The sequence below is a fragment of the Halichoerus grypus genome, chromosome 1 (assembly GCF_964656455.1).
Source record: "Halichoerus grypus chromosome 1, mHalGry1.hap1.1, whole genome shotgun sequence".
Lineage (NCBI taxonomy): Eukaryota > Metazoa > Chordata > Mammalia > Carnivora > Phocidae > Halichoerus > Halichoerus grypus.
This window is the reverse complement of record NC_135712.1, coordinates 70,425,074-70,445,236: the sequence shown is the minus strand read 5'-3', so window position 1 is coordinate 70,445,236 and position 20,163 is coordinate 70,425,074. Positions and strand designations below refer to the sequence as shown.

The following is a 20,163-nucleotide window of genomic DNA, read 5'->3' as shown; positions in this document are numbered from 1 at the left end:
ATAATAGAAGAGTATCAAAGAGATGGGAGTGGGGAGGTACTGTAGAGAATGCTTAGCACACAAATTCACAAAGTAACACTTAGGGTGGTTCTTGAGCATGCGTGAACTGGATGAAGGGGAGATGAGGAGGATATAAGGACATTCCAAGCATGTAATTCAGTATGACTATACTGAATTGTGTAGGATGGGGAAGAGGAGAGGGAAAACCAGAGGGATGAGCTGAGGCCTGGTCACAAAGGACTTTCCAGATCATAAGGATTTTGGAATTTATACTGTATACTGTGGTGTCAGAGAGCCATTAAAAAGACTTTTTTTTTAAGCCATTAAAGAGTTTTAAGTGGATGTGTGTGTGAGAGAGAGAGAATGAGAATCAGACTTGTATTTTGGAGCATAGCTGCAGCAACAAGGTAGAAGATAGAATGATGATCAATTAGGAGTCTGTTGTAGTAATCTAGGTAAGAAGTATTGTGGGCTTCATTTAAAGCCTTAGAACTAATAGTAGAGGGACGCCTGGGTGGCTCAGTCAGTTAAGCGTCTGCCTTTGGCTCAGGTCATGATCCCAGGGTCCTGGGATCGAGCCCTGCATCAGGCTCCTTTCTCAGCAGGCAGACTGCTGCTACCCCAGGCTTGTGCGTGTGCTCTCTCTCTCTCTCTGACAAATAAATAAATAAACTCTTAAAAAAAAAAAAAAAACTAATAGTAGAAAAGAGAAAACAAATGAAAGAAATTAAGAGGAGAATCAGCACTTCCATTTCTGGCAGTAGGGGTAAACAGAGAGAGATCATGAATAACCCTCTTGCTGAGAAGAATCCTAAGTGAAATGTGTATTAAAATTTTTTTTTTGAAAACACATCATTGGGCTGGTAAGAAAGTAAGGAATACCTTGAGGCTAAAAATGAAATGAAATGGGAATGCAGATGTTAGCTAGATTTAAAGGAAGCCTTCACCCTGGTGGAATCTGCCCAAATTGAATGGTTTTAAACTTCTCCTTTGATAGCCTCATAGGGCCCAGGAAACGGGAAACAATGCCTGTAGTCTTCCTAAGGAGGAGAGTCTGATAGGAGACCCTTCCCCTTCATGAAGCTGAGACTTTGTTTCAACCTTGGCAGTTGGAGAGTGGCAGGAGATAGTCATTGAGAATTTATAACAAGGGTCTTTATAGGGTCACATTTTCCATGAGGGCTTAAATACCCTAAGTCAAGAATGTATATAAAATGGTCTTTGTTGGGGCTCCTGTGTGGCTTAGTCTGTTAAGCATCTGCCTTTCGGCTCAGGTCATGATCTCCGGGTCCTGGAGTCAAGCCCTGCATCAGGCTTCCTGCTTAGCAGGGAGTTAGCTTCTCTCTCTCTCTCTGTGCCTCTGCCCCTCCCCACTGCTCGTTCTTTCTCTTTCAGATAAATAAATAAATAACATCATAAAAAAAAATAAAATGGTCTTTGTTTGGTAGTGCCCACAGGTGCCTTACAAAATTTACCAAATCAAACCCTCTTAGGAGGAATGTATCTTCAACCCTCACTTCAAAAATCGACAGAATTAAAAATCCAAGGCACATGAGATCACAGGAAAAAAAAAATCACAAAATGCACGAAAACCATGTCACATGAACAAGAGCCAGCAGAAACAAGAGAGGATGACTCCCACAGACTACAGAAAGTTTGTTTTGTCTTAGTAATTTGAATAAATTTGATGAATATGTTTGAAGGAATGAGAACTTTGAAATATGAGTATAAAGGAAGGGTCTCTGAAACATGGCTAGGCATATTAGGAAAAAAACAAAAATGGAACTTGTAGTTCTAAAAAATTAATTGAAATCGGGCACCTGGGTGGCTCAGTCGGTTAAGCGGCTGCCTTCAGCTCAGGTCATGATCCCAGAGTCCTAGGATCGAGTCCCACATCGGGCTCCTTGCTCAGCAGAGAGCCTGCTTCTCCACCTGCCTGCCACTCCCCCTGCTTATGCTCTCTCTCTGTCTCTCTCTGTGTCAAATAAATAAAATCTTTAAAAAAAAAAAAAGTGTGTTAAAAAAAAAATTAACTGAAATGAGGGTGCCTAGGTGGCTCAGTTGGTTAAGCGACTGCCTTCGCCTCAGGTCATGATCCTGGAGTCCCAGGATCAGGCTTCCTGCTCAGCAGGGAGTCTGCTTCTCGCTCTGACCCTCCCCCCTCTCATGCGCGCGTTCGCTCTCTCTCTCTCAAATAAATAAAATCTTTAAAAAAAATTAACTGAAATGAAAAACCCAGTGAAGAGATTAAAAAACAACAACTACAAAAAGAACAGACTGGCACAGCATAGAGTGATCTGATTGGAGTTCCAGAAAGAAATAAGTGTGAATGGAGGAGTATGGTAATTGTTAAATAGAAATAGCTGAGAATTTTTTGGAATGATAAAAGATAACAATCCTTACTACATGGTGGAAGTGCAGTGAATCCCAAGGAGATAAGTAAAATCAGCCAGGACAAATTAGTGTGAAACTGCAGAAGACCAAAGACAGAAAATCTTAAAAGCAACTAGAGAGAAACAACAGATTGCTATAAAAAAAAGGTTTTCTCTGGTCTAGCAACTGATTTCCCAGCAGCAACAACAGAAGCCAGAGGACATTGGAATGTGGTCTTTACTGAGAGAAAATAGCTATCAGCCTGAAAATAGAATATCCAGTAAAACTATCTTTCAGGAATGACAGCAAAATGAAGACATTTTCAGACCAAATACACACACACACGCACACGCACACACCCCCTTTAGAAGGAAATTATAAGGTACATGATTCTGGTAGAAGGAAAGTCATCCCAGATGGAAAACCTGCAATGTGTTTTATTTTATTTTTTTTATTTTTATTTTTATTTTTATTTTTTAAGATTTTATTTATTTACTTGAGAGAGAGAGAATGAGAGAGAGCACATGAGGGGGGGAGGGTCAGAGGGAGAAGCAGACTCCCTGCCGAGCAAGGAGCCCGACGCGGGACTCGATCCAGGGACTCCAGGATCATGACCTGAGCTGAAGGCAGTCGCTTAACCAACTGAGCCACCCAGGCGCCCCTGCAATGTGTTTTAATGGTCACAAAATGTTCCATCAAATAAATTCTACAATTTAGATTCTAGTATTACTGGACATTTGTGTTTCCAATTTTTCAATATTAACTGAAACTGTATTGGACATGTATAGGTGGACGTATTTATGCTTGTAGTATTTGATATGGAATAGATAAAAGAATAAATCTTTTGGGGTGCCTAGGTGGCTAAGTTTAGGCGTCTGACTCTTGGTTTTGGCTCAGGTCATGATCTCGTGGGTTGTGGTACCAAGCACTGCGTGGGGTTCTGCGTTCAGCATGGAATAATCTGCTTGAAGATTCTCTTCCTCTGCCCCTCGCCCCACTCCCGAGCGTGCGCATGTGCACTCCGCTCAAGTAAATCTAAAAAAAAAAAAAAAAAAGTGTTTTTTTGGCTAGAAACCCAAATTACTGGGTCAACAAAGGAAGGAGTATTTTTTTTTTTCCCCTTTTTTTTTTTAATTTAAATTTTTTATTATTATGTTAATCCCCATACATTACATCATTAGTTTTAGATATAGTGTTCCATGATTCATTGTTTGTGCATAACACCCAGTGCTCCATGCAGAACGTGCCCTCCTCAATACCCATCACCAGGCTAACCCAGGAAGGAGTACTTTTTGATACATGTTTTAAAATTGGTTTTGTAAAGGGCTTTACCAGTATACATTGCATCTACAGACTGTGCTGGTTTTACAAATGAATAAATGTGTGTAGGGTCAGTTCTAAACGATGAAGATTGACTTTTTTTTTTTTTTTTTTTCAGAGAAAGCGAGAGAGTGGGGGTGGGGGTTGGGGAGGCAGAGGGAGAGTGAGAGAGAGAATCTTAAACAGGCTCCTATGCCCAGCGCTGAGCTGGATGAAGGGCTCGATCTCACAAACCTGAGATGATGCCCTGAGCCAAAATCAAAACTCAGACACTTAACTGACTGAGCCACCCAGGTGCCCTGAAGATTGACATTCTTACCAGATTTTGACTTGGTTATAGTTTTGACAAAATGTCCCATCTCACTGCTCTCCCTTTGTTATTAAAAAAATGCTTTCTTTTTAATGGAAACAAATGCTAACTGAAATGCATTCTTTTTAACAAAATATTTTCTAACTTTCTAGAATGTAGTCTTTCATTTTTCTTTATCATTTTTTCAGTTTCTAACAAATACATAGTTGGTCCATTTATTTTTATTTTATTATTTTTTTTTTTTAATTTTATTTATTTATTTGACAGAGAGATACAGCAAGAGAGGGAACGCAAGCAGGGGGAGTGGGAGAGGGAGAAGCAGGCTTCCCGCCAAATAGGGAGCCTGATGCGGGGCTCGATCCCAGGACCCTGGGATCATGACCTGAGCCGAAGGCAGACGCTTAACGACTGAGCCACCCAGGCGCCCCTAGTTGGTCCATTTAAAGGCATGCTTTATTTAGTTTGGTGTTATTATGAAGGAAGACCACTATTTTAATGCTGGTAGTTTCTTTTCTAGCTTTGTGTAATTTACTAATCAGCTAACATTGTAAATGTAAATAAGTCATTCATCCTAAAAGGGAAAAGGTATTATTAATTTGCTTGGGAATTTCTGTATTTTAATATGAACCTTTAGTAAGAAGGTGTCTTTTTTTTAACTTTTTCCCTGTCTTTTTGCTTTTTCAGGTGCAAGCGAAAGTGTAGGGAAACATATGCTCGAAGCCTGCAACAATAATCTGGAGATGGCAGTCACTATGTTTTTGGATGGTGGAGGAATTGCTGAAGAGCCCAGTACCAGTTCAGCAAGTGTCTCCACAGTCAGACCGCACACAGAGTATGAATTTATTATTTATTGTTAGGAGCAACCCCGCCTAAATTGAGCAGTTGCATTTTTTTTTTTTTTTTTTAAGATTTTATTTATTTATTTGACAGAGCGAGAGAGCACAAGCAGGGGGAACAGTAGAGGGAGAGGGAGAAGCGGGCTCCCGCCTGATGCAGGGCTCGATCCCAGGACCCTGGGATCATGACCTGAGCTGAAGGCAGACGCTTAACCACCTGAGCCACCCAGGCGCCCTACAGCAGTTGCATTTTTATCAGTTAGGTTAATTCTCTGGTTTTGAAAAACTTAAAAGCTGAAAGCATTTCAAAAAGTGTCTCGTGTACATTTTTATACTTATGTGCCTTAAATTCTCTAGAGCACTGTCATGTCTATTATTTAATCTTCAAAAGAACCCTACGGGATGACATTATTATCTACATTTTACAGATGAGGAAGCAAAGGCTAGCCATTTTCCCAGGCTACACAGTAATTACATAGCAGATACGGCAATAAAGCCCAATGAAGCTCCGATTTCCCAATTCTAAATTTTCTTACATTGTCCCAGGAGAGTTTTGAGTTGCCAGGAAAATCTTTTGAAAAATAATTCTAGTCCTTTATACCTCAATGATAATTACATGTGGTTAATCATTGGAAGCACCTTTAGCATATGGAACTGTATTCTGTAGAGAATGATAATAAATGGTGAACAAATTTGGGTGTTTTGCCCTTTACATTTGATACCAATGAGAATTTGAAATGAATACCTTATGGGCAAAATTCCACATCTTTGGAAAATATTAGAGATGAATGCTACTCAAAGGAAAACCATTGATTTTTGAAACAATTAAGCACATCCTTAAATAAGACTTTAATGCTTACAGCCCTTTGTAACACTCAGTGTTTACAACATGAGATACTAAACAAGAGGAATTCCCTGTTTAAGGGAATAGATAAAGACATAGATACTATTTTTAAATTAGAGATAGATTTAAAAAGCCAAATAACATTTAAGACATATAGTTACTTCGTTGATCTAGTTCCAGGTTCTAGAGTACTAATTGTTTCCACATGAAGAGTGAACTTTAGAGATCATTATTAATACTTCATAAAGTTTTTTCTTATCAGTATTGGCTACGTATTTAAGATGTTGGTATCCCATTTCCCCCAACATAGCTCAAATTTTTCATGGAAATCAATATGAAAACATGATTTAGTTTACAGAAACTTGAATAACAGGTATTCATGGCTGATTTGGGGGAACATAACTGTTCTCACTGTATAAAACATGTTTTTTTAATTGTGTTTAAAAATAGTTTTGATATGGGGTGCCTGGCTGGCTCAGTCAGTAGAGCATCAACTCTTGATCTCAGGGTCGTGAGTTCAAGCCCCACATTGGATGTGGAACCTACTTTTAAAAAAGAATAATTTTGATAGATGAATATCTTATCCTATTGAATTACATTATAATTTGACTTAGGTTATTTGTATTGCTAATTGATTGTCCTAAACTATAATTTTCACTCTTTACAGTTCACTTTTTTCTGATCCATTCTTTCATTTTGTTGGGTAGCTAGCAATCTTGGAACAGATACCCTCAAACATGTAGTAATCAACTTTTTCTGTATAGGGACTACTACTTAATCTAAACCCCTAATTGATGTATTTCATCAGATTAAGGTTTGTTTTCTGAGTAATTAAATTGTTTTAGATTTAGATAATTATATATATATATAATGAGGAAAATCATGGAAATCATGGAAAGACTTATTTAGGTAAAAGATGTCTTCTAAATTCTTAATTTTCTTAAGAAAATGGACTATTTCTCTTTGATGAAAGAGGATTAATAGAGTTTCCTCTTATAGATGCATTGTCTATTCCTTCAGATTATTGAATTTTGTGTGTGAGCAGTGACTGATGTACTTAATTTTGAATTACCTTTTATCCTTCATCTTTTGGCTTATTGTAGATTTCTCTGTCAAACTAGTTGTTCTTTGATTATAGGATGTTTTTGTTGACAAATGAGTATTCATACTTTATTTTGTAAAGTATGTTTTGGAGTTCTACCTATTAGATATAAAAAAGAAGGCCTTAAGCTCAGTTATTACTATTAGAAACACCTGAATGGAAAACATTACGCCTTACTTAAATTAACATGTGAGTAGGACACAATAAATTTGGAGCATACTCTTCCTTGCTACGAACATTAATCAGCAGAGATTAATATTTTAGTTAAAACTATAAAATAAACTGATACTTAAAAGAACATAGCCATTTTTACAGTATTTCTAAATGAGTATTTTCTACTGGAGGAGATGGGTTATTAATAAATCCTCTGGAGGTAAACTTTGAAGAGTTTATAGGCTTTTAAAAGATGAGTAATTACTTCTTCTGCTCTGGATATATTGGAGTTTATTTAATAAATAATCCAAGGTAATACCTATGTTAACTGTCTTCATAACTAGCATAAAATTTACTGCTTGTTTATTTAAACTTATTTTATTTTTTTTATTTTTTATTTTTTTAAGATTTTATTTATTTATTTGATAGAGACACAGCGAGAGAGAGAACACAAGCAGGGGGAGTGGAAGAGGGAGAACAGGCTTCCCGCCGAGCAGGGAGCCTGATGCGGGGCTCCGATCCCAGGACCCTGGGATCATGACTTGAGCCGAAGGCAGACGCTTAATGACTGAGCCACCCAGGCACCCCTAAACTTATTTTAATACATGTGATTTAATGATCTATTGTTTGATATAGTAGTAATGTAATACTGCTTTTATTGTGCCTATATTTTCCATTTTTTGTCTGATTTTTTGTTTTTGTTTTTTTGTAAGCCGCCCCCCCCCCCTTTTTCCTGTAAAGAATCTAGGGTAGGGAACTTGAGAGCAAAGGGGAAATATTTTTTCTTTTCTGTTTGTTCTCTTTCTTTATAAATCATTTGAGCCATCTATGCCAGGTACTTTTATTCCAGGTGACCTCTGTATGGAAACCTAACAATTATTTAACACCATGGTTCCTAAAAGTCACTAAGTTTGGTGTTCATATAACTTGTTAATTTGGATGCATTCACAATAGTTATGGAGAGAACATGTAGCAAAAAACAGTTTTCCTTTTGATATTTTCCTACTTCTTTTAACAGAGAAGAAGTTCGTGCCCCAATTCCTCAGAAACAGGAAATATTGGTGGAACCAGAACCTTTGTTTGGTGGTAAGTTCTCTTTTTTCCTTAGTTTTATTGGACTCTGTTGTTACCTTAGGGTTTTAATGAAGTTATCAAAAGATGTGAAGGCTTGCTCAGAGATTATTACTTTTAATGAAGTTATCAAAAGATGTGAAGGCTTGCTCAGAGATTATTACTTTTAAGTGTAGAGTCAGTTCTTAATCTCATAATTCTGTACTCCCTTCAGGAAAATTGCACAGTTGCTTCTTTACAAGGAGAGAACCAGATTAAAATATTTGTTGTAGAAGGCCAAAAGAAGGAAAATTAGCAAAAAGAAATACTGCCTTGTAATGGAAGCAAATCTATCATTAGATAAAAGATCCGATTACTTTTGTTTTGGGGGGCACTTACTTGACTACCATATCCTTACTGTCTTGATATGCCTTGTCTTTACTCTTTCTAAATTTCCAGAAGCGCTATTCCTATTTTGAACAAAGGAGAAAGTAATACCTAATCCATGCAAAAAATTGTGGTGTCAGTCTGGGTGCATAGAGAGACAGTAGAAAATGGAACATTTAATTAGATTTAAAGAAAACTTTTAGTTTAATAAGCACTTATTTACCTTTTGCAAGCTAAATATTTTAGGTATTAATAGGTATATTAAAAAAATAGAAAATAAAGTTATAACCTGGGTAGGCAAAGTCATAGAAATGTATTTGTACATATTGATACCAGTAATGCAGAGAAATAAAAAGTTCTGTAGGTAAACTTGAATAAAGGTGAGGAAATAAATTATAAGAAAAGGATGAAGAAAATTATATAAATGATATGTTTTAATTTGAAAAAGCACTGTAATTGGGAGTTTTTTTTAAGATCAGTCTTTGACTTGGCAGCTTTAGAGTTTACTGTAGTGAGAAATAACAGAATATACTGTTTAGATTAGAAATAAAGATGGGAGGAAGAAAACTAAGAACTGAATATTGAAGTATAATATGGGCTTTCTGGACTTTGATTCAGCCAGTCATTGTGCTGTTAATATACCAGAAGTAATAAAACATTGTTCATAATTTTTTTTCATATAAATGTTATGAATGGATTTTAAGATTGAGGGGTGATGCCCTTGGAAGCTTTATCTTTTCTTTATTGCAAGGAATAAGGCAGGACTTCTGAGTGGGGTAGACTACAGGAAATAAATTCTGTGCTCTTTTACTGTTGTAAAGAGGCAAAAGAGTTCCCGTTTGAAACCTCTTTCCTCCTCTTACCTCTGGTTTAATAGACATTGAAGAGGGGAATGGGAATGACTGTAGAGTTAGGAAGTCAGTCCTAACACTCATTATTAGATCTTATTATAACTTGATAAAGGTCTTTGGAGAACTATTTTCTTCTTAGGACAGTATTGATTTAAAGTGTGATTCTCAAAGTGTGGTCTGGGGGTCTGTAAGATGAAAACTATTTTCATAATAATTTTCATAAGAAGTTATCTGCCTTTTTTTACATTGTTGATATTTGGACTGATGGTTCAGAGGCAACGATGGATCAGACTGCTGCATCTTAATTGAGTCGGGGCAGTGGCACTAAACTGTAAATTCTTCACTGCCATACACTCACAATTTTTTTTTTAAATAAACCTATTTTACTAATAATGTTCTTGATGAAGCAATAAAAAATTAACTTCATTAAATCTTGACTCGTAAGTACACATTTTAAAACTATTCTGTTTTATGAAATAGGATGTGTACATAAAGCACTTCTGCATACTGAAGTAGTGTGGTTACTTTAAGGAAAAGCACTTTTATGGTTGTTTGAGTTGTGAACTAAACTAGCTGTTTTTTTTTTATGGAACATTATTTTTACTTGAAAGATTCCTGACAAACTATGGTTATGTAGACTTAGGCATTTGGCAGACATTTTCTTGGATCTGAACAAAGGTCTGTTACTGCTTTAAGACAAACAACTGACATTGTTTGTTACCAGTTATTTTTTTTAAAAAAAAGAGCTTTCAGGCAAAAATTAGAATTTTAGAAAGTTTATATCCACGATTAGGAGCTTGATAGCTTCCCATTACTTAAAGGCTTTCTGATGAGATTAGTGGTGTCATTAACAGATGTTGATTTTTTATTATTACTGTATAATGAAATGGTCGGTGTTTGGAATGTTTGCATAACTCAGTGAAGAAATATTTTCTTTTTCTTTCTTTCTGTCTTTCCTTCTTTCTTTCTTTCTTTCTTTCTTTCTTTCTTTCCTTTCTTTCCTTTCTTTCCTTTCTTTTCTTTCTTTCTTTCTTTCTTTCTTTCTGTGGGGGTCAGGGGTGGGACAGAGAGAGAATCTTTAAGCAGGCTCCATGCCCAGAGCAGAGCCCGACGCAGGGCTGATCTCACAACCCTGAGATTGTGACCTGAGCCGAAATCAGGATTAGATGCTTAACAACAACAGATCCACCCAGGTGCCCCTGAACTATATTTTCAGATGACCAGTGCACCATATATATACATTTTTTAAAGATTTTATTCATTTATTTGAGAGAGAGAATGAGATAGAGAGACCATGAGAGGGGGGAGGGTCAGAGGGAGAAGCAGACTCCCTGCTGAGCAGGGAGCCTGACGCGGGACTCGATCCTGGGACTCCAGGATCATGACCTGAGCTGAAGGCAGTCGCTTAACCAACTGAGCCACCCAGGCGCCCCTGACCAGTGCACCATATTACAAAATTGTGCATAGGTAAAAGGACAGACAATAAGATAAATTGTATAGATGGATAGATTAGTTATCTATTGCTGTGTAACAGATTGTTCCAAAATTTAGCTTCCTGAAACAACAAACATTTGTTATCTCACAGTTCCTGTGGTTCAGGAATCCAGGTATGGCTTGGCTGGGTATCTTTGGTTAGGGTCTCTCACAAGGGTATAATCAAGATATCAGCCAGAGCTATAATCATCTCAAAGCTTGAGTAGAGGAGGATCTCCTAAGCTTACTCATGTGGCTGTTGGTTGACTAAAGACATTATTTCCTTACCAAAGAGCAAATGAGAGAGCAAGAGAAGGCAGCCATTTTAGAAGCCACCATCTTTATTAGAAGTGACAACCCATCACCTCACCTCTGCCACATTCCATTTGATCCTGCCCATATTCAGGATATTCACACACAGGTTATGAATATTGAGAAATTGGGATAATTGGAGGCCATCCTGCAGACTGCCTACCACATAGACCAATGGATTTTAATGGAACAGATAATGAAAAGTTCATTGATAAGATTTTAGATTCCATGCTCCAGTTAACCTTTAAGAAACTACTACTGGTTGAGTTTTGGTACAGTATCAAAGGAGAATATTCACAGTGATCTCAAAACACTATTAAAATACTGCTCCCCTTTACAACTATGTATCTGTGTTAGGTTGACTTTTAATTTCCTTCATTTACTTGAGCTATGGGAATAACAACGGATTGCAGAAGCAGATCTGAAAATCCAGATGTCTTCTCTTAAGCCAGTTATTAACAAGGAGTTGTGAAAATGTGATCAGTGCCACTCTTCTAACTAAATTTTTATTCTCCACCTGTCCCACTCCCCTATTCTATGAATCTCATTTTGAGTCTTTTATTAGCGTTTTGTAGCTTAGCCTCTTAGACCTCAGTGACCAGCATTTCTGTTACATGGCAATAGAGTGAGAATACAAAGGACTGATGTTTGCTGTATAGCAGATTGCTTGAAGAGTCAGGAAACACATATTGAAGAGGCAGGTTGGAGTACAGGCATTCCTTGTTTTATTGTGCTTCACAATTATTGTGCTTTTTACAAATGAATGGCTGTGGCTACCCTGTGTTGAACAAGTCTTTCAGCACCATTTTACCAGCAGCATTTGCTCACTTCATGTCTCTTTGTTACATATTGGTAATTCTTGCAATATTTCTTTTTTTTTTTTTAAAGATTTTATTTATTTATTTGAGACAGAGAGAATGAGAGAGAGAGAGCACGTGAGAGGGGGGAGGGTCAGAGGGAGAAGCAGGCTCCCTGCCGAGCAGGGAGCCCGATGCGGGACTCGATCCAGGGACTCCAGGATCATGACCTGAGCCGAAGGCAGTCACTTAACCAACTGAGCCACCCAGGCGCCCCTCTTGCAATATTTCAAATGTTTTCATTATTACTATATTTTTTACGGTGATCTATAATCCATGATCTTTGATTGTACTATTATAATTGTTTCTGGGCATCACAAACCACACCCGTATAAGATGGTGGACTTAATTGATACGACTGGTTTACCAGCCAGCCATTCCCTGTCTCACCTCCTTCTTGGGCCTCTATTCCCTGAAACACAGCAATATTGAAATTAGGCCAGTCAGTAACCCTGCAATGTCCTTTAAGTGTCCAAGTGAAAGGAAGAGTTGCACGTCTCTCACCTTAAATAAAAAACTAGAAATGATTAAGCTTAGTGAGGAAGGCATATTGAAAGCTGAGATAGGCCAAAAGCTAAGCCTCCTGTGCCAGTTAGCCAAGTTATGAATGCAAAGGAAAAATTTTTGAAAGAAATGAGAAGTGCTACTCCATTGAACACATGAATGATGAGAAAGTGAAACAACCTGTTGCTTGCTGATAAGAAGAAAGTTTTAGTGTCGGGATCGAGGATCAAACCAACCACAACATTCCCTTAAGCCAAAATCTAATCCAGAGCAAGACTCTAACTCTCTTCAATTCTTTGAAGGCTGAGAGAGATGAGGAAGCTATAGAAAAATTTGAAGCCAGCAGAGGTTGGTTCGTTCATGAAGTTTAAGGAAAGAAGCTGTCTCTATGACATAAAAGTGCAAAGTGAAATAGCAAGTGCTGATATAGAAACTGCAGCAAGTTATCCAGAAGATCTAGCTCAGATTTTTCAATGTAGACAAAACAACCTTCTATTGGAAGAAGATGCTGTCTTGGACTTCCAAAGCTAGAGAGGAGAAGTCAATGCTTCAAATCATCAAAGGACAGGCTGGCTCTCTTGTGAGGGGCTAATGCAGCTGGTGACTTGAAGTTGAAGCTGATGATCATTTACCATTCTGAAAATCCTAGAGCCCTTAAGCATTATGCTAAATCTGCCCTGCCTGAGTCCTGTAAATGGAACAACAAAACCTGGATGGCAGCACATCTGTTTACAACATGGTTTACTGAATATTTTAAGCCAACTGTTGAAGCCTACTGCTTAGAAAAAAAGATTCTTTTTAAAATAGGACTGTTCAGTGACAACATACCTGGTTATCTAAGAGCTCTAATGTTATTGTCCAACAAGATTAATGTTGTTTTCATGTCTGCTAGCACAACATCCATTCTGTAGCCCATGGATTAAAGAGAAATTTTTATTTTCAAGTCTTATTATTAAAGAAATACATCTTGTTAAGCAATAGTTACCATAGATAGTGATTCTTTTGATGGATCTGGGCAGTGTAAATTGAAAACCTCCTAGAAAGGATTCACCATTCTAGATGCCATTAAGAACATTCACAGTTCATGGGAAGGGGTCAAAATAACATCTTTTTTTTTTTTTAAGACTTTTTATTTATTTATTTGACAGAGAGAGAGAGCACAAGCAGGGGGAACAGCAGGCAGGCAGAGGGAGAGGGAGAAGCAGGCTCCCCGCTGAGCAAGGAGCCCGATGCGGGGCTCGATCCCAGGACGCTGGGATCATGACCTGAGCCAAAGGCAGCTGCTTAACTGACTGAGCCACCCAGGTGCCCCTCAAAATAACATCATTAACAGGAGTTTGGAAGAAGTTGATTCTAACCCTCATGGATGACTTTGAGGGTTCAAGACTTCAGTGGAGGAAGTGAGTGCAGATGTGGGTAGAAATAGCAAGAGAACTAGAATTATAAGTAGAGCCTGAAGATGTAACTGAATTACTGCAGTCTCTTGATAAAATTTAAATGGATGCGGAGTCGCTTCTTATGGATGAGCAAAGAAAATGGTTTCTTGAGATGGAATCTACTCTTGGTAAAAATGCTGTGAAGATTTTTGAAATGACAACAAAGGATTTACAATATTACATAAACTTAGTTGATAAAGCAGCAGCAAGGTTTGAGAGGATTGACTCCAATTTTTTTTTTTTTTAATATTTATTTATTTTAAAAATAATCTCTGCACCCACTGTGGGGCTCTAACTCACAACCCCAAGATTAAGAGTCACATGCTCCACCAACTGAGCCAGCCCAGGTGCCGCTTGGTTGACTCCAGTTTTGAAAGAAGTTCTACTGTGGGTAAAATGCTATCAAACAACATTGTATGCTACAGAGAAATCATTTGTGAAAAGAAGAGTCAATTAATGCAGCAAACTTCATTATCTTAAGAAGTTGCCACAGCCACTCCAACTTCAGCAACTACCACCACGATCAGTCAGCAGCCATCAACATAGAGGCAAGGCCCTCCACCAGCAAAAAGATTACAACTTGCTGAAAACTCCAATGATGGTTAGCATTTTTTAGCAATAAAATATTTTTAATTAATGTGTACTTTTTTTTTAAGATTTTATTTATTTATTTGACAGAGAGAGATACAGCGAGAGAGGGAACACAAAGAGGGAATGGGAGAGGGAGAAGCAGGCTTCCCGCCGAGGAGGGAGCCCGATGCGGGGCTCGATCCCAGGACTCTGGGATCATGACCTGAGCTGAAGGCAGACACTTAACGACTGAGCCACCCAGGTGCCCCAAATGTGTACATTTTTTTAGACATAGTACTATTGCACACATAATGGACTACAGTATACAGTTGTCCCTTGAACAACTCAGGGGTTAGGGGAGCTGACCCCCAAGCCGTTGAAATCTGCATATAATTTTTGACCCCCCCCATTCTCCCCCACCTGCTCCAAAACTTAACTAGTAATCTGCAATTGACTGGAAGCCTTACCATAACGTAAACAGTCGATGAACGCATATTTTGTATATTATATGTATTATATACTGTATTCTTAACAATAAAGTAAGTTGGAAAAAAATGTTATTAAAAAAAATCATAAGGAAGAGAAAACACATTTGCAGTATTGTACTGTATTTATTGAAAAATTCCCACATATAAGTAGACCCGTGCAGTTCAAATCTGTATTATTCAGTGGTAAACTTTGTGTAAACATAACTTTTATATGCACTGGGAAACTCAGAAATTCATTTGACTCGTCTTAATGTGATATTTGCTTTATTGTGGTAGTCTGGAACCAGACCTACATTATCTCTGAGGTATGCCTATAATAATGGTCCTAGGACTAGAGGTATTGTGTGTGGCCTGAGGAGAGGTTCTTGGTTAGACTTAGCATAAATAAGGAGGAAACAAATGGGAGCAGGTTATGAGCCCAAGAAGTAAAAGGGGTTGAGTCCAAAGCTAGCAAAAGAGGAAGTAGGAGACTCCCAGGAGATCAGATGCCTGATCTAGAAGGGCTAAAGTGGGAAGAAAGTGGGTGGTGTGTGTGAAATAATGTAGAATATTGAATGGCCTGCCTTTGGCAATTTCAAAGTAGAAGAAAGTTACCTTTTGTGTACTACCTCCCCAATAATCATATACTCTGTTTAGGCAGCCATTCTGTGCCTTATCATCAGATATCCTTACTTTCTTAATTGTTATGGTTAAAAGTATCCGCTAAAGAGTTTTAAGAAGGCATTATTTGAGAGGCCATATTGTTCCTACTAGAAACCTATACATTTGAAATAGGAACTCTTGATTAAAAATAGTTACAAGATTGGAAAGAATAACATTCCTTGATGCTGCTTTATAAAGGAAAGGAGGGAAAGAGGAAGGGAGGAGAAAATAATGAAATATTTAAATTTAAAAATTTTCAGTTTAAATAAATATAAATAAAATTCAATATAGAACTAAAACATGGAAGTTTCTTTTTCCTTTTTTAAATCAAATCTCTTTTCCTTGAGATAATATTGTGATTCTTTAATATACACAAATGTGCATAAATTATATACAGATAATACTTCAAACAAAAATGAGATTTTTTAAATATATGGTTCTGCATTTTGTTTTGCTTTTTACTTAATTGTTCTTGGATAGAAAGAATTATCTTATATAATGGCATACACAGACTTTTGGGAAAGATGCTTTGACATGGGGTGGGGACTTCATACTTCCTAATCTTACTGCTATTCATCATTTATTAACATGAAGCATTGCTCTGTTTACATGCTGGCCAGGCATGTCATAAGCTAATTTAATAACTGTTACCCATATTGAAGGAATTGTTAAATGTCCTTGTTTATTGTAATGTATATAAATGATCTGGCAAATGATCTGAACATATACATATAGGAAGATAACATTTTTATTATTGCTTTCTAGACTTTATAAAATACTTAAGGATTGTGTAATAGATACTATACTGGGTATCAGAAGATCTTGGTTCTGTGTACTTTTCTCTCACTAACCCATTGTGTAACTGTGGAAAAATTTTTCTTGGAAAATTAAAAATGTTTTTGGAGTTTATAATTCTACATGTGTATCCATTGACTAAGAAGTTTTCTTAAATATGGTTTAGAAGGTAGGTACTCACTCAGGTGTTACACCAAAAGATAGTCAGATCCCTTAGGCTAACCTGAATTAGATATTTGTGGCATGTATGTAGTAGCTTCATCACCATGGGGAGTCATCCTTAAAATCTTCTTTGTTCTTTTTTTTTTTTTTTTTAAAGATTTTATTTATTTATTCATAAGAGACAGAGACAGAGAGAGAGAGAGAGAGGCAGGCTCCCTGCCAAGCAGGGAGCCCCATGCGGGACTCAATCCCAGGACCCTGGGATCATGACCTGAGCCGAAGGCAGATGCTTAACCATCTGAGCCACCCAGGCACCCAAAATCTTCTTTGTTCTTATCTTTTACACAAGTTTGGTTAAGTCTCTTAACTGGGCCTTAATTTTCTTATTTGTAAAACAGAATGGTTGGGCTGAAGATGGTTGACTTAATTTTATATGAATGACTTGAAGGTTTTTAAATATTTTTTTTTTCATTTTTTATTATGTTAATCACCATACATTACATCATTAGTTTTTGATGTAGTGTTCCATGATTCATTATTTGCGTATAACACCCAGTGCTCCATGCAGAACGTGCCCTCTTTAATACCCATCACCAGGCTAACCCATCCTCCCACCCCCCTCCCCTCTAGAACCCTCAGTTTGTTTTTCAGAGTCCATCATCTCTCATGGTTTAAATATTTTATTTTTTGAAGGACACCTTTATAAATCTTATGAGTGTTCCCTTGTTTCTTGTTTTAAAACAAGAAATACAGATAGGGAAGTTTTTAGAACCATTTCAAAGTGAAGGTTTAAATTTTTCTATCATTTCTATTTTTTTCCCCTAAAGCTCCTAAAAGACGACGGCCTGCACGTTCAATATTTGATGGTTTCCGAGATTTTCAGACTGAAACTAGTAAGTATCTTGTACCAGTTTATTATCTCTCTCTTGCTTCTTCCTTCTCCATTTTCTCCTCCCCTCTCTTTCTCCCACATAGAAAACCACAAGATGGAAAAGCACCCAACCGGTCCCCTAGAGATCAGGATCCTGGTTTGTTTTATATAGTTTTTCTTAAAAGAAAAAGATGATTTATATCAGGCCTAATTACTTTGAGGAGTCACCGTATTTTAAAAGGAAATTATGAATTCAGTCTGTGATTGTTACTAACTTCCCCTTACGCTAAATTGTTCCAAATGCTAACCTAACTGGTGATAGAAGAATATTAAGAGTGATGGAGGTCACAGAGCCTCCGCCCCCTCAATCTTTTCTGGGCCCCCGCTTACCTGGTGGGAGGAGCACGCGGCCACTCTCCCACTCGACCGCCCACAACCAACTCGTCCGCAGAGATGACAGCCGCTGGTGCCCGGGGCCTTTGGGGCCACCTACCACTGGGTCCTCAATAAAGTGGAGCTCCTGCTGCTGGAGAAATTGAGGCCGTTGTACAACCACCCGGCAGGTCCCAAAACAGTTTTTTTCTGGGCTCCAATTATGAAATGGGGGTTGGTGTGTGCTGGATTGGCTGACCTGGCCAGACCTACAGAGAAACTCCACACAGCTCAATCTGATGTTTTGATGGCCACAGGGTTTATTTGGTCTAGATACTCACTTGTAATTATCCCAAAAAACTGGAGTCTCTTTGCTGTTAATTTCTTTGTGGGGGTAGCAGAAGCTTCTCAGCTCTTTCATATTTGGAGATATAACCAAGAACTAAAAGCTAAAGCAAACAAGAGTTCCTGACCACCCGAACAATCTAGATGTGGATATACCCACTGGGACTAATTTGATTTATTATTTGGCTGTTGATAAGGTGATATTAACTGTGCTACTGTTTGGAAGGCATAAAAAAACTGTAAACTGGGGGCTAATACTTGATTCAACAGAAAAATAAAGCGAACTTTTTTTTTTAAAGATTTTATTTATTTATTTTGACCGAGAGAGACACAGTGAGAGAGGGAACACAAGCAGGGGGAGTGGGAGAGGGAGAAGCAGGCTTCCCGCTGATCAGGGAGACCAATGCGGGGCTCGATCCCAGGACCCTGGGATCACAACCCGAGCCGGAGGCAGATGCTCAATGACTGAGCCACCCAGGCGCCCCGAAAGCAAACTTTTAATTAAAAAAAAAAAAAAAAGGGTGATGGAGAAATGTAAGAAATCTGGTAATTTACAAATTTAATTAGCTTTTGAATGAGCACTTAAATGCTGACTATAATAAAAGAAAAAGATGGTTTCCCTCAAGATCCTGACATCTCACCTGACATCAGTCAGAATGGCTATATGAAATAGACAAGAAATAAGAAGTGTTGGCAAAGATGTAGAGAATAGGGAACTCTTGTGCACTGTTGATGGGGATTGCAACCACTATGGAAAACAATATGGAGGTTCCCTCTAAAATTAAAACTAGCAATACCATATGACCCAATAATTATAATTCTGGGTATTTATCCTAAGAAAACAAATATGCACCCCTTTGTTTATTGCAACATTATTTTCAGTAGCCAAGTTACGGAAGCAGCCTAAGTGCCCATCAATAGATGAATGGATAGAGAAGATGTGGTATTATGTACACAGTGGAATATTAACTCAGTCACAAAAAAGAATGAAACCTTGCCATTCACAGCAACATTATGGTCCTTGAGGTTATTATGCTAAGTGAAATAAATCAGACAAAGACAAATACCATATGATTGCATGTATATGTGGAATCTAAAAAACAAAACAAATGAACAAACAAGTGAAAAAGAGATTCCTAAATACAGAGAATAAATTGGTCGTTGCCAGAGGGGAGTGGGAGGATAAGGGAAATAGATGAAGGGGATTAAGAGGTATAAACTTCCAGTTATAAAATAAGTCACAGTGATGAAAGCTACAACATTGGGAATATAGTCACTTAATACTGTAATAACTTGTATGGTGACAAAGGGTAACTACATTTAACGGTGAGCATTTTGTAATGCATATAATTGTTGAATCACTATATTGTACACCTGAAACTAAAAGAATATTGTATGTCAACTGTACTTTAAAACAATAAATGAATAATTGGTGGAAAAAAAGAAATCCTGGTATCTGTCAGTTTAAAGGAATGACCACAATGAAAATGGTTATTGTAGGGGATTGAAAAATGGAAGAGGAAAAAGCCACACCACCCAAAGCAGCCACTCTTAACATTTTGGCTACAGTTGTTTGGAATAGATTTATATCTTTCTGTGGAATAAGCTAGAATGAGATTCTTGGCCTTATACTTTTAGAGGCTTTAGTAGTGATTTAGCAATGGAATCTTTAAAAAAAGGAAAGTTGTTTAGAGAATATATGAAAAACTGTTGGACCATGCTTGATTTTGTAGTTGATATATAATGAGCTCATTGCAGCACAGGTAGGTGTTGTAACTTTGGAGAGAGTTGAAGGGGGGAACCCAAACTGATTCAGGTCATCCAGGGAAGTCTATACCCTTCCAGGAGAAGGTGACAACAGGTGGTCCTTCTCTCTCACTGCCAGAATCTTTAAAGATTGGCAGTGTAGCTAGAAACAACAGATATATTAGGCTTACTTTGAGAACTGGGTAAATGGAGATGAAAATTTTCTCCTGTGCTCAAGTTCGCTTGGAATATGAGAAGGAAATATTTTGATTAGGTGACTCTACTGTAATTTTCAGCTTTTGTCCTTACATTTGGATTGAGAGCACCACTAAGTCTTAAGACTCCCTCCCCACCATGCTTTGTA

At 37.6% G+C, this 20,163-nt stretch overlaps 1 protein-coding gene and 1 pseudogene across 2 annotated transcripts in view; both read left to right on the top strand.

Moving 5' to 3' along the window:
• UBXN7 (UBX domain protein 7) overlaps window positions 1-20,163 on the top strand; it is a 60,771-nt gene that overhangs the window by 14,582 nt on the left and 26,026 nt on the right. For both annotated transcript variants that reach the window (XM_036071784.2, XM_036071803.2), the window contains 3 exons: window positions 4,688-4,835; window positions 7,957-8,024; window positions 17,293-17,358. In XM_036071784.2, coding sequence (XP_035927677.1) covers window positions 4,688-4,835; window positions 7,957-8,024; window positions 17,293-17,358 — 282 coding nt within the window. The remainder of the gene's footprint in view (window positions 1-4,687; window positions 4,836-7,956; window positions 8,025-17,292; window positions 17,359-20,163) is intronic.
• Window positions 17,729-18,351, top strand: LOC118522648 (mitochondrial pyruvate carrier 2 pseudogene; annotated as a pseudogene).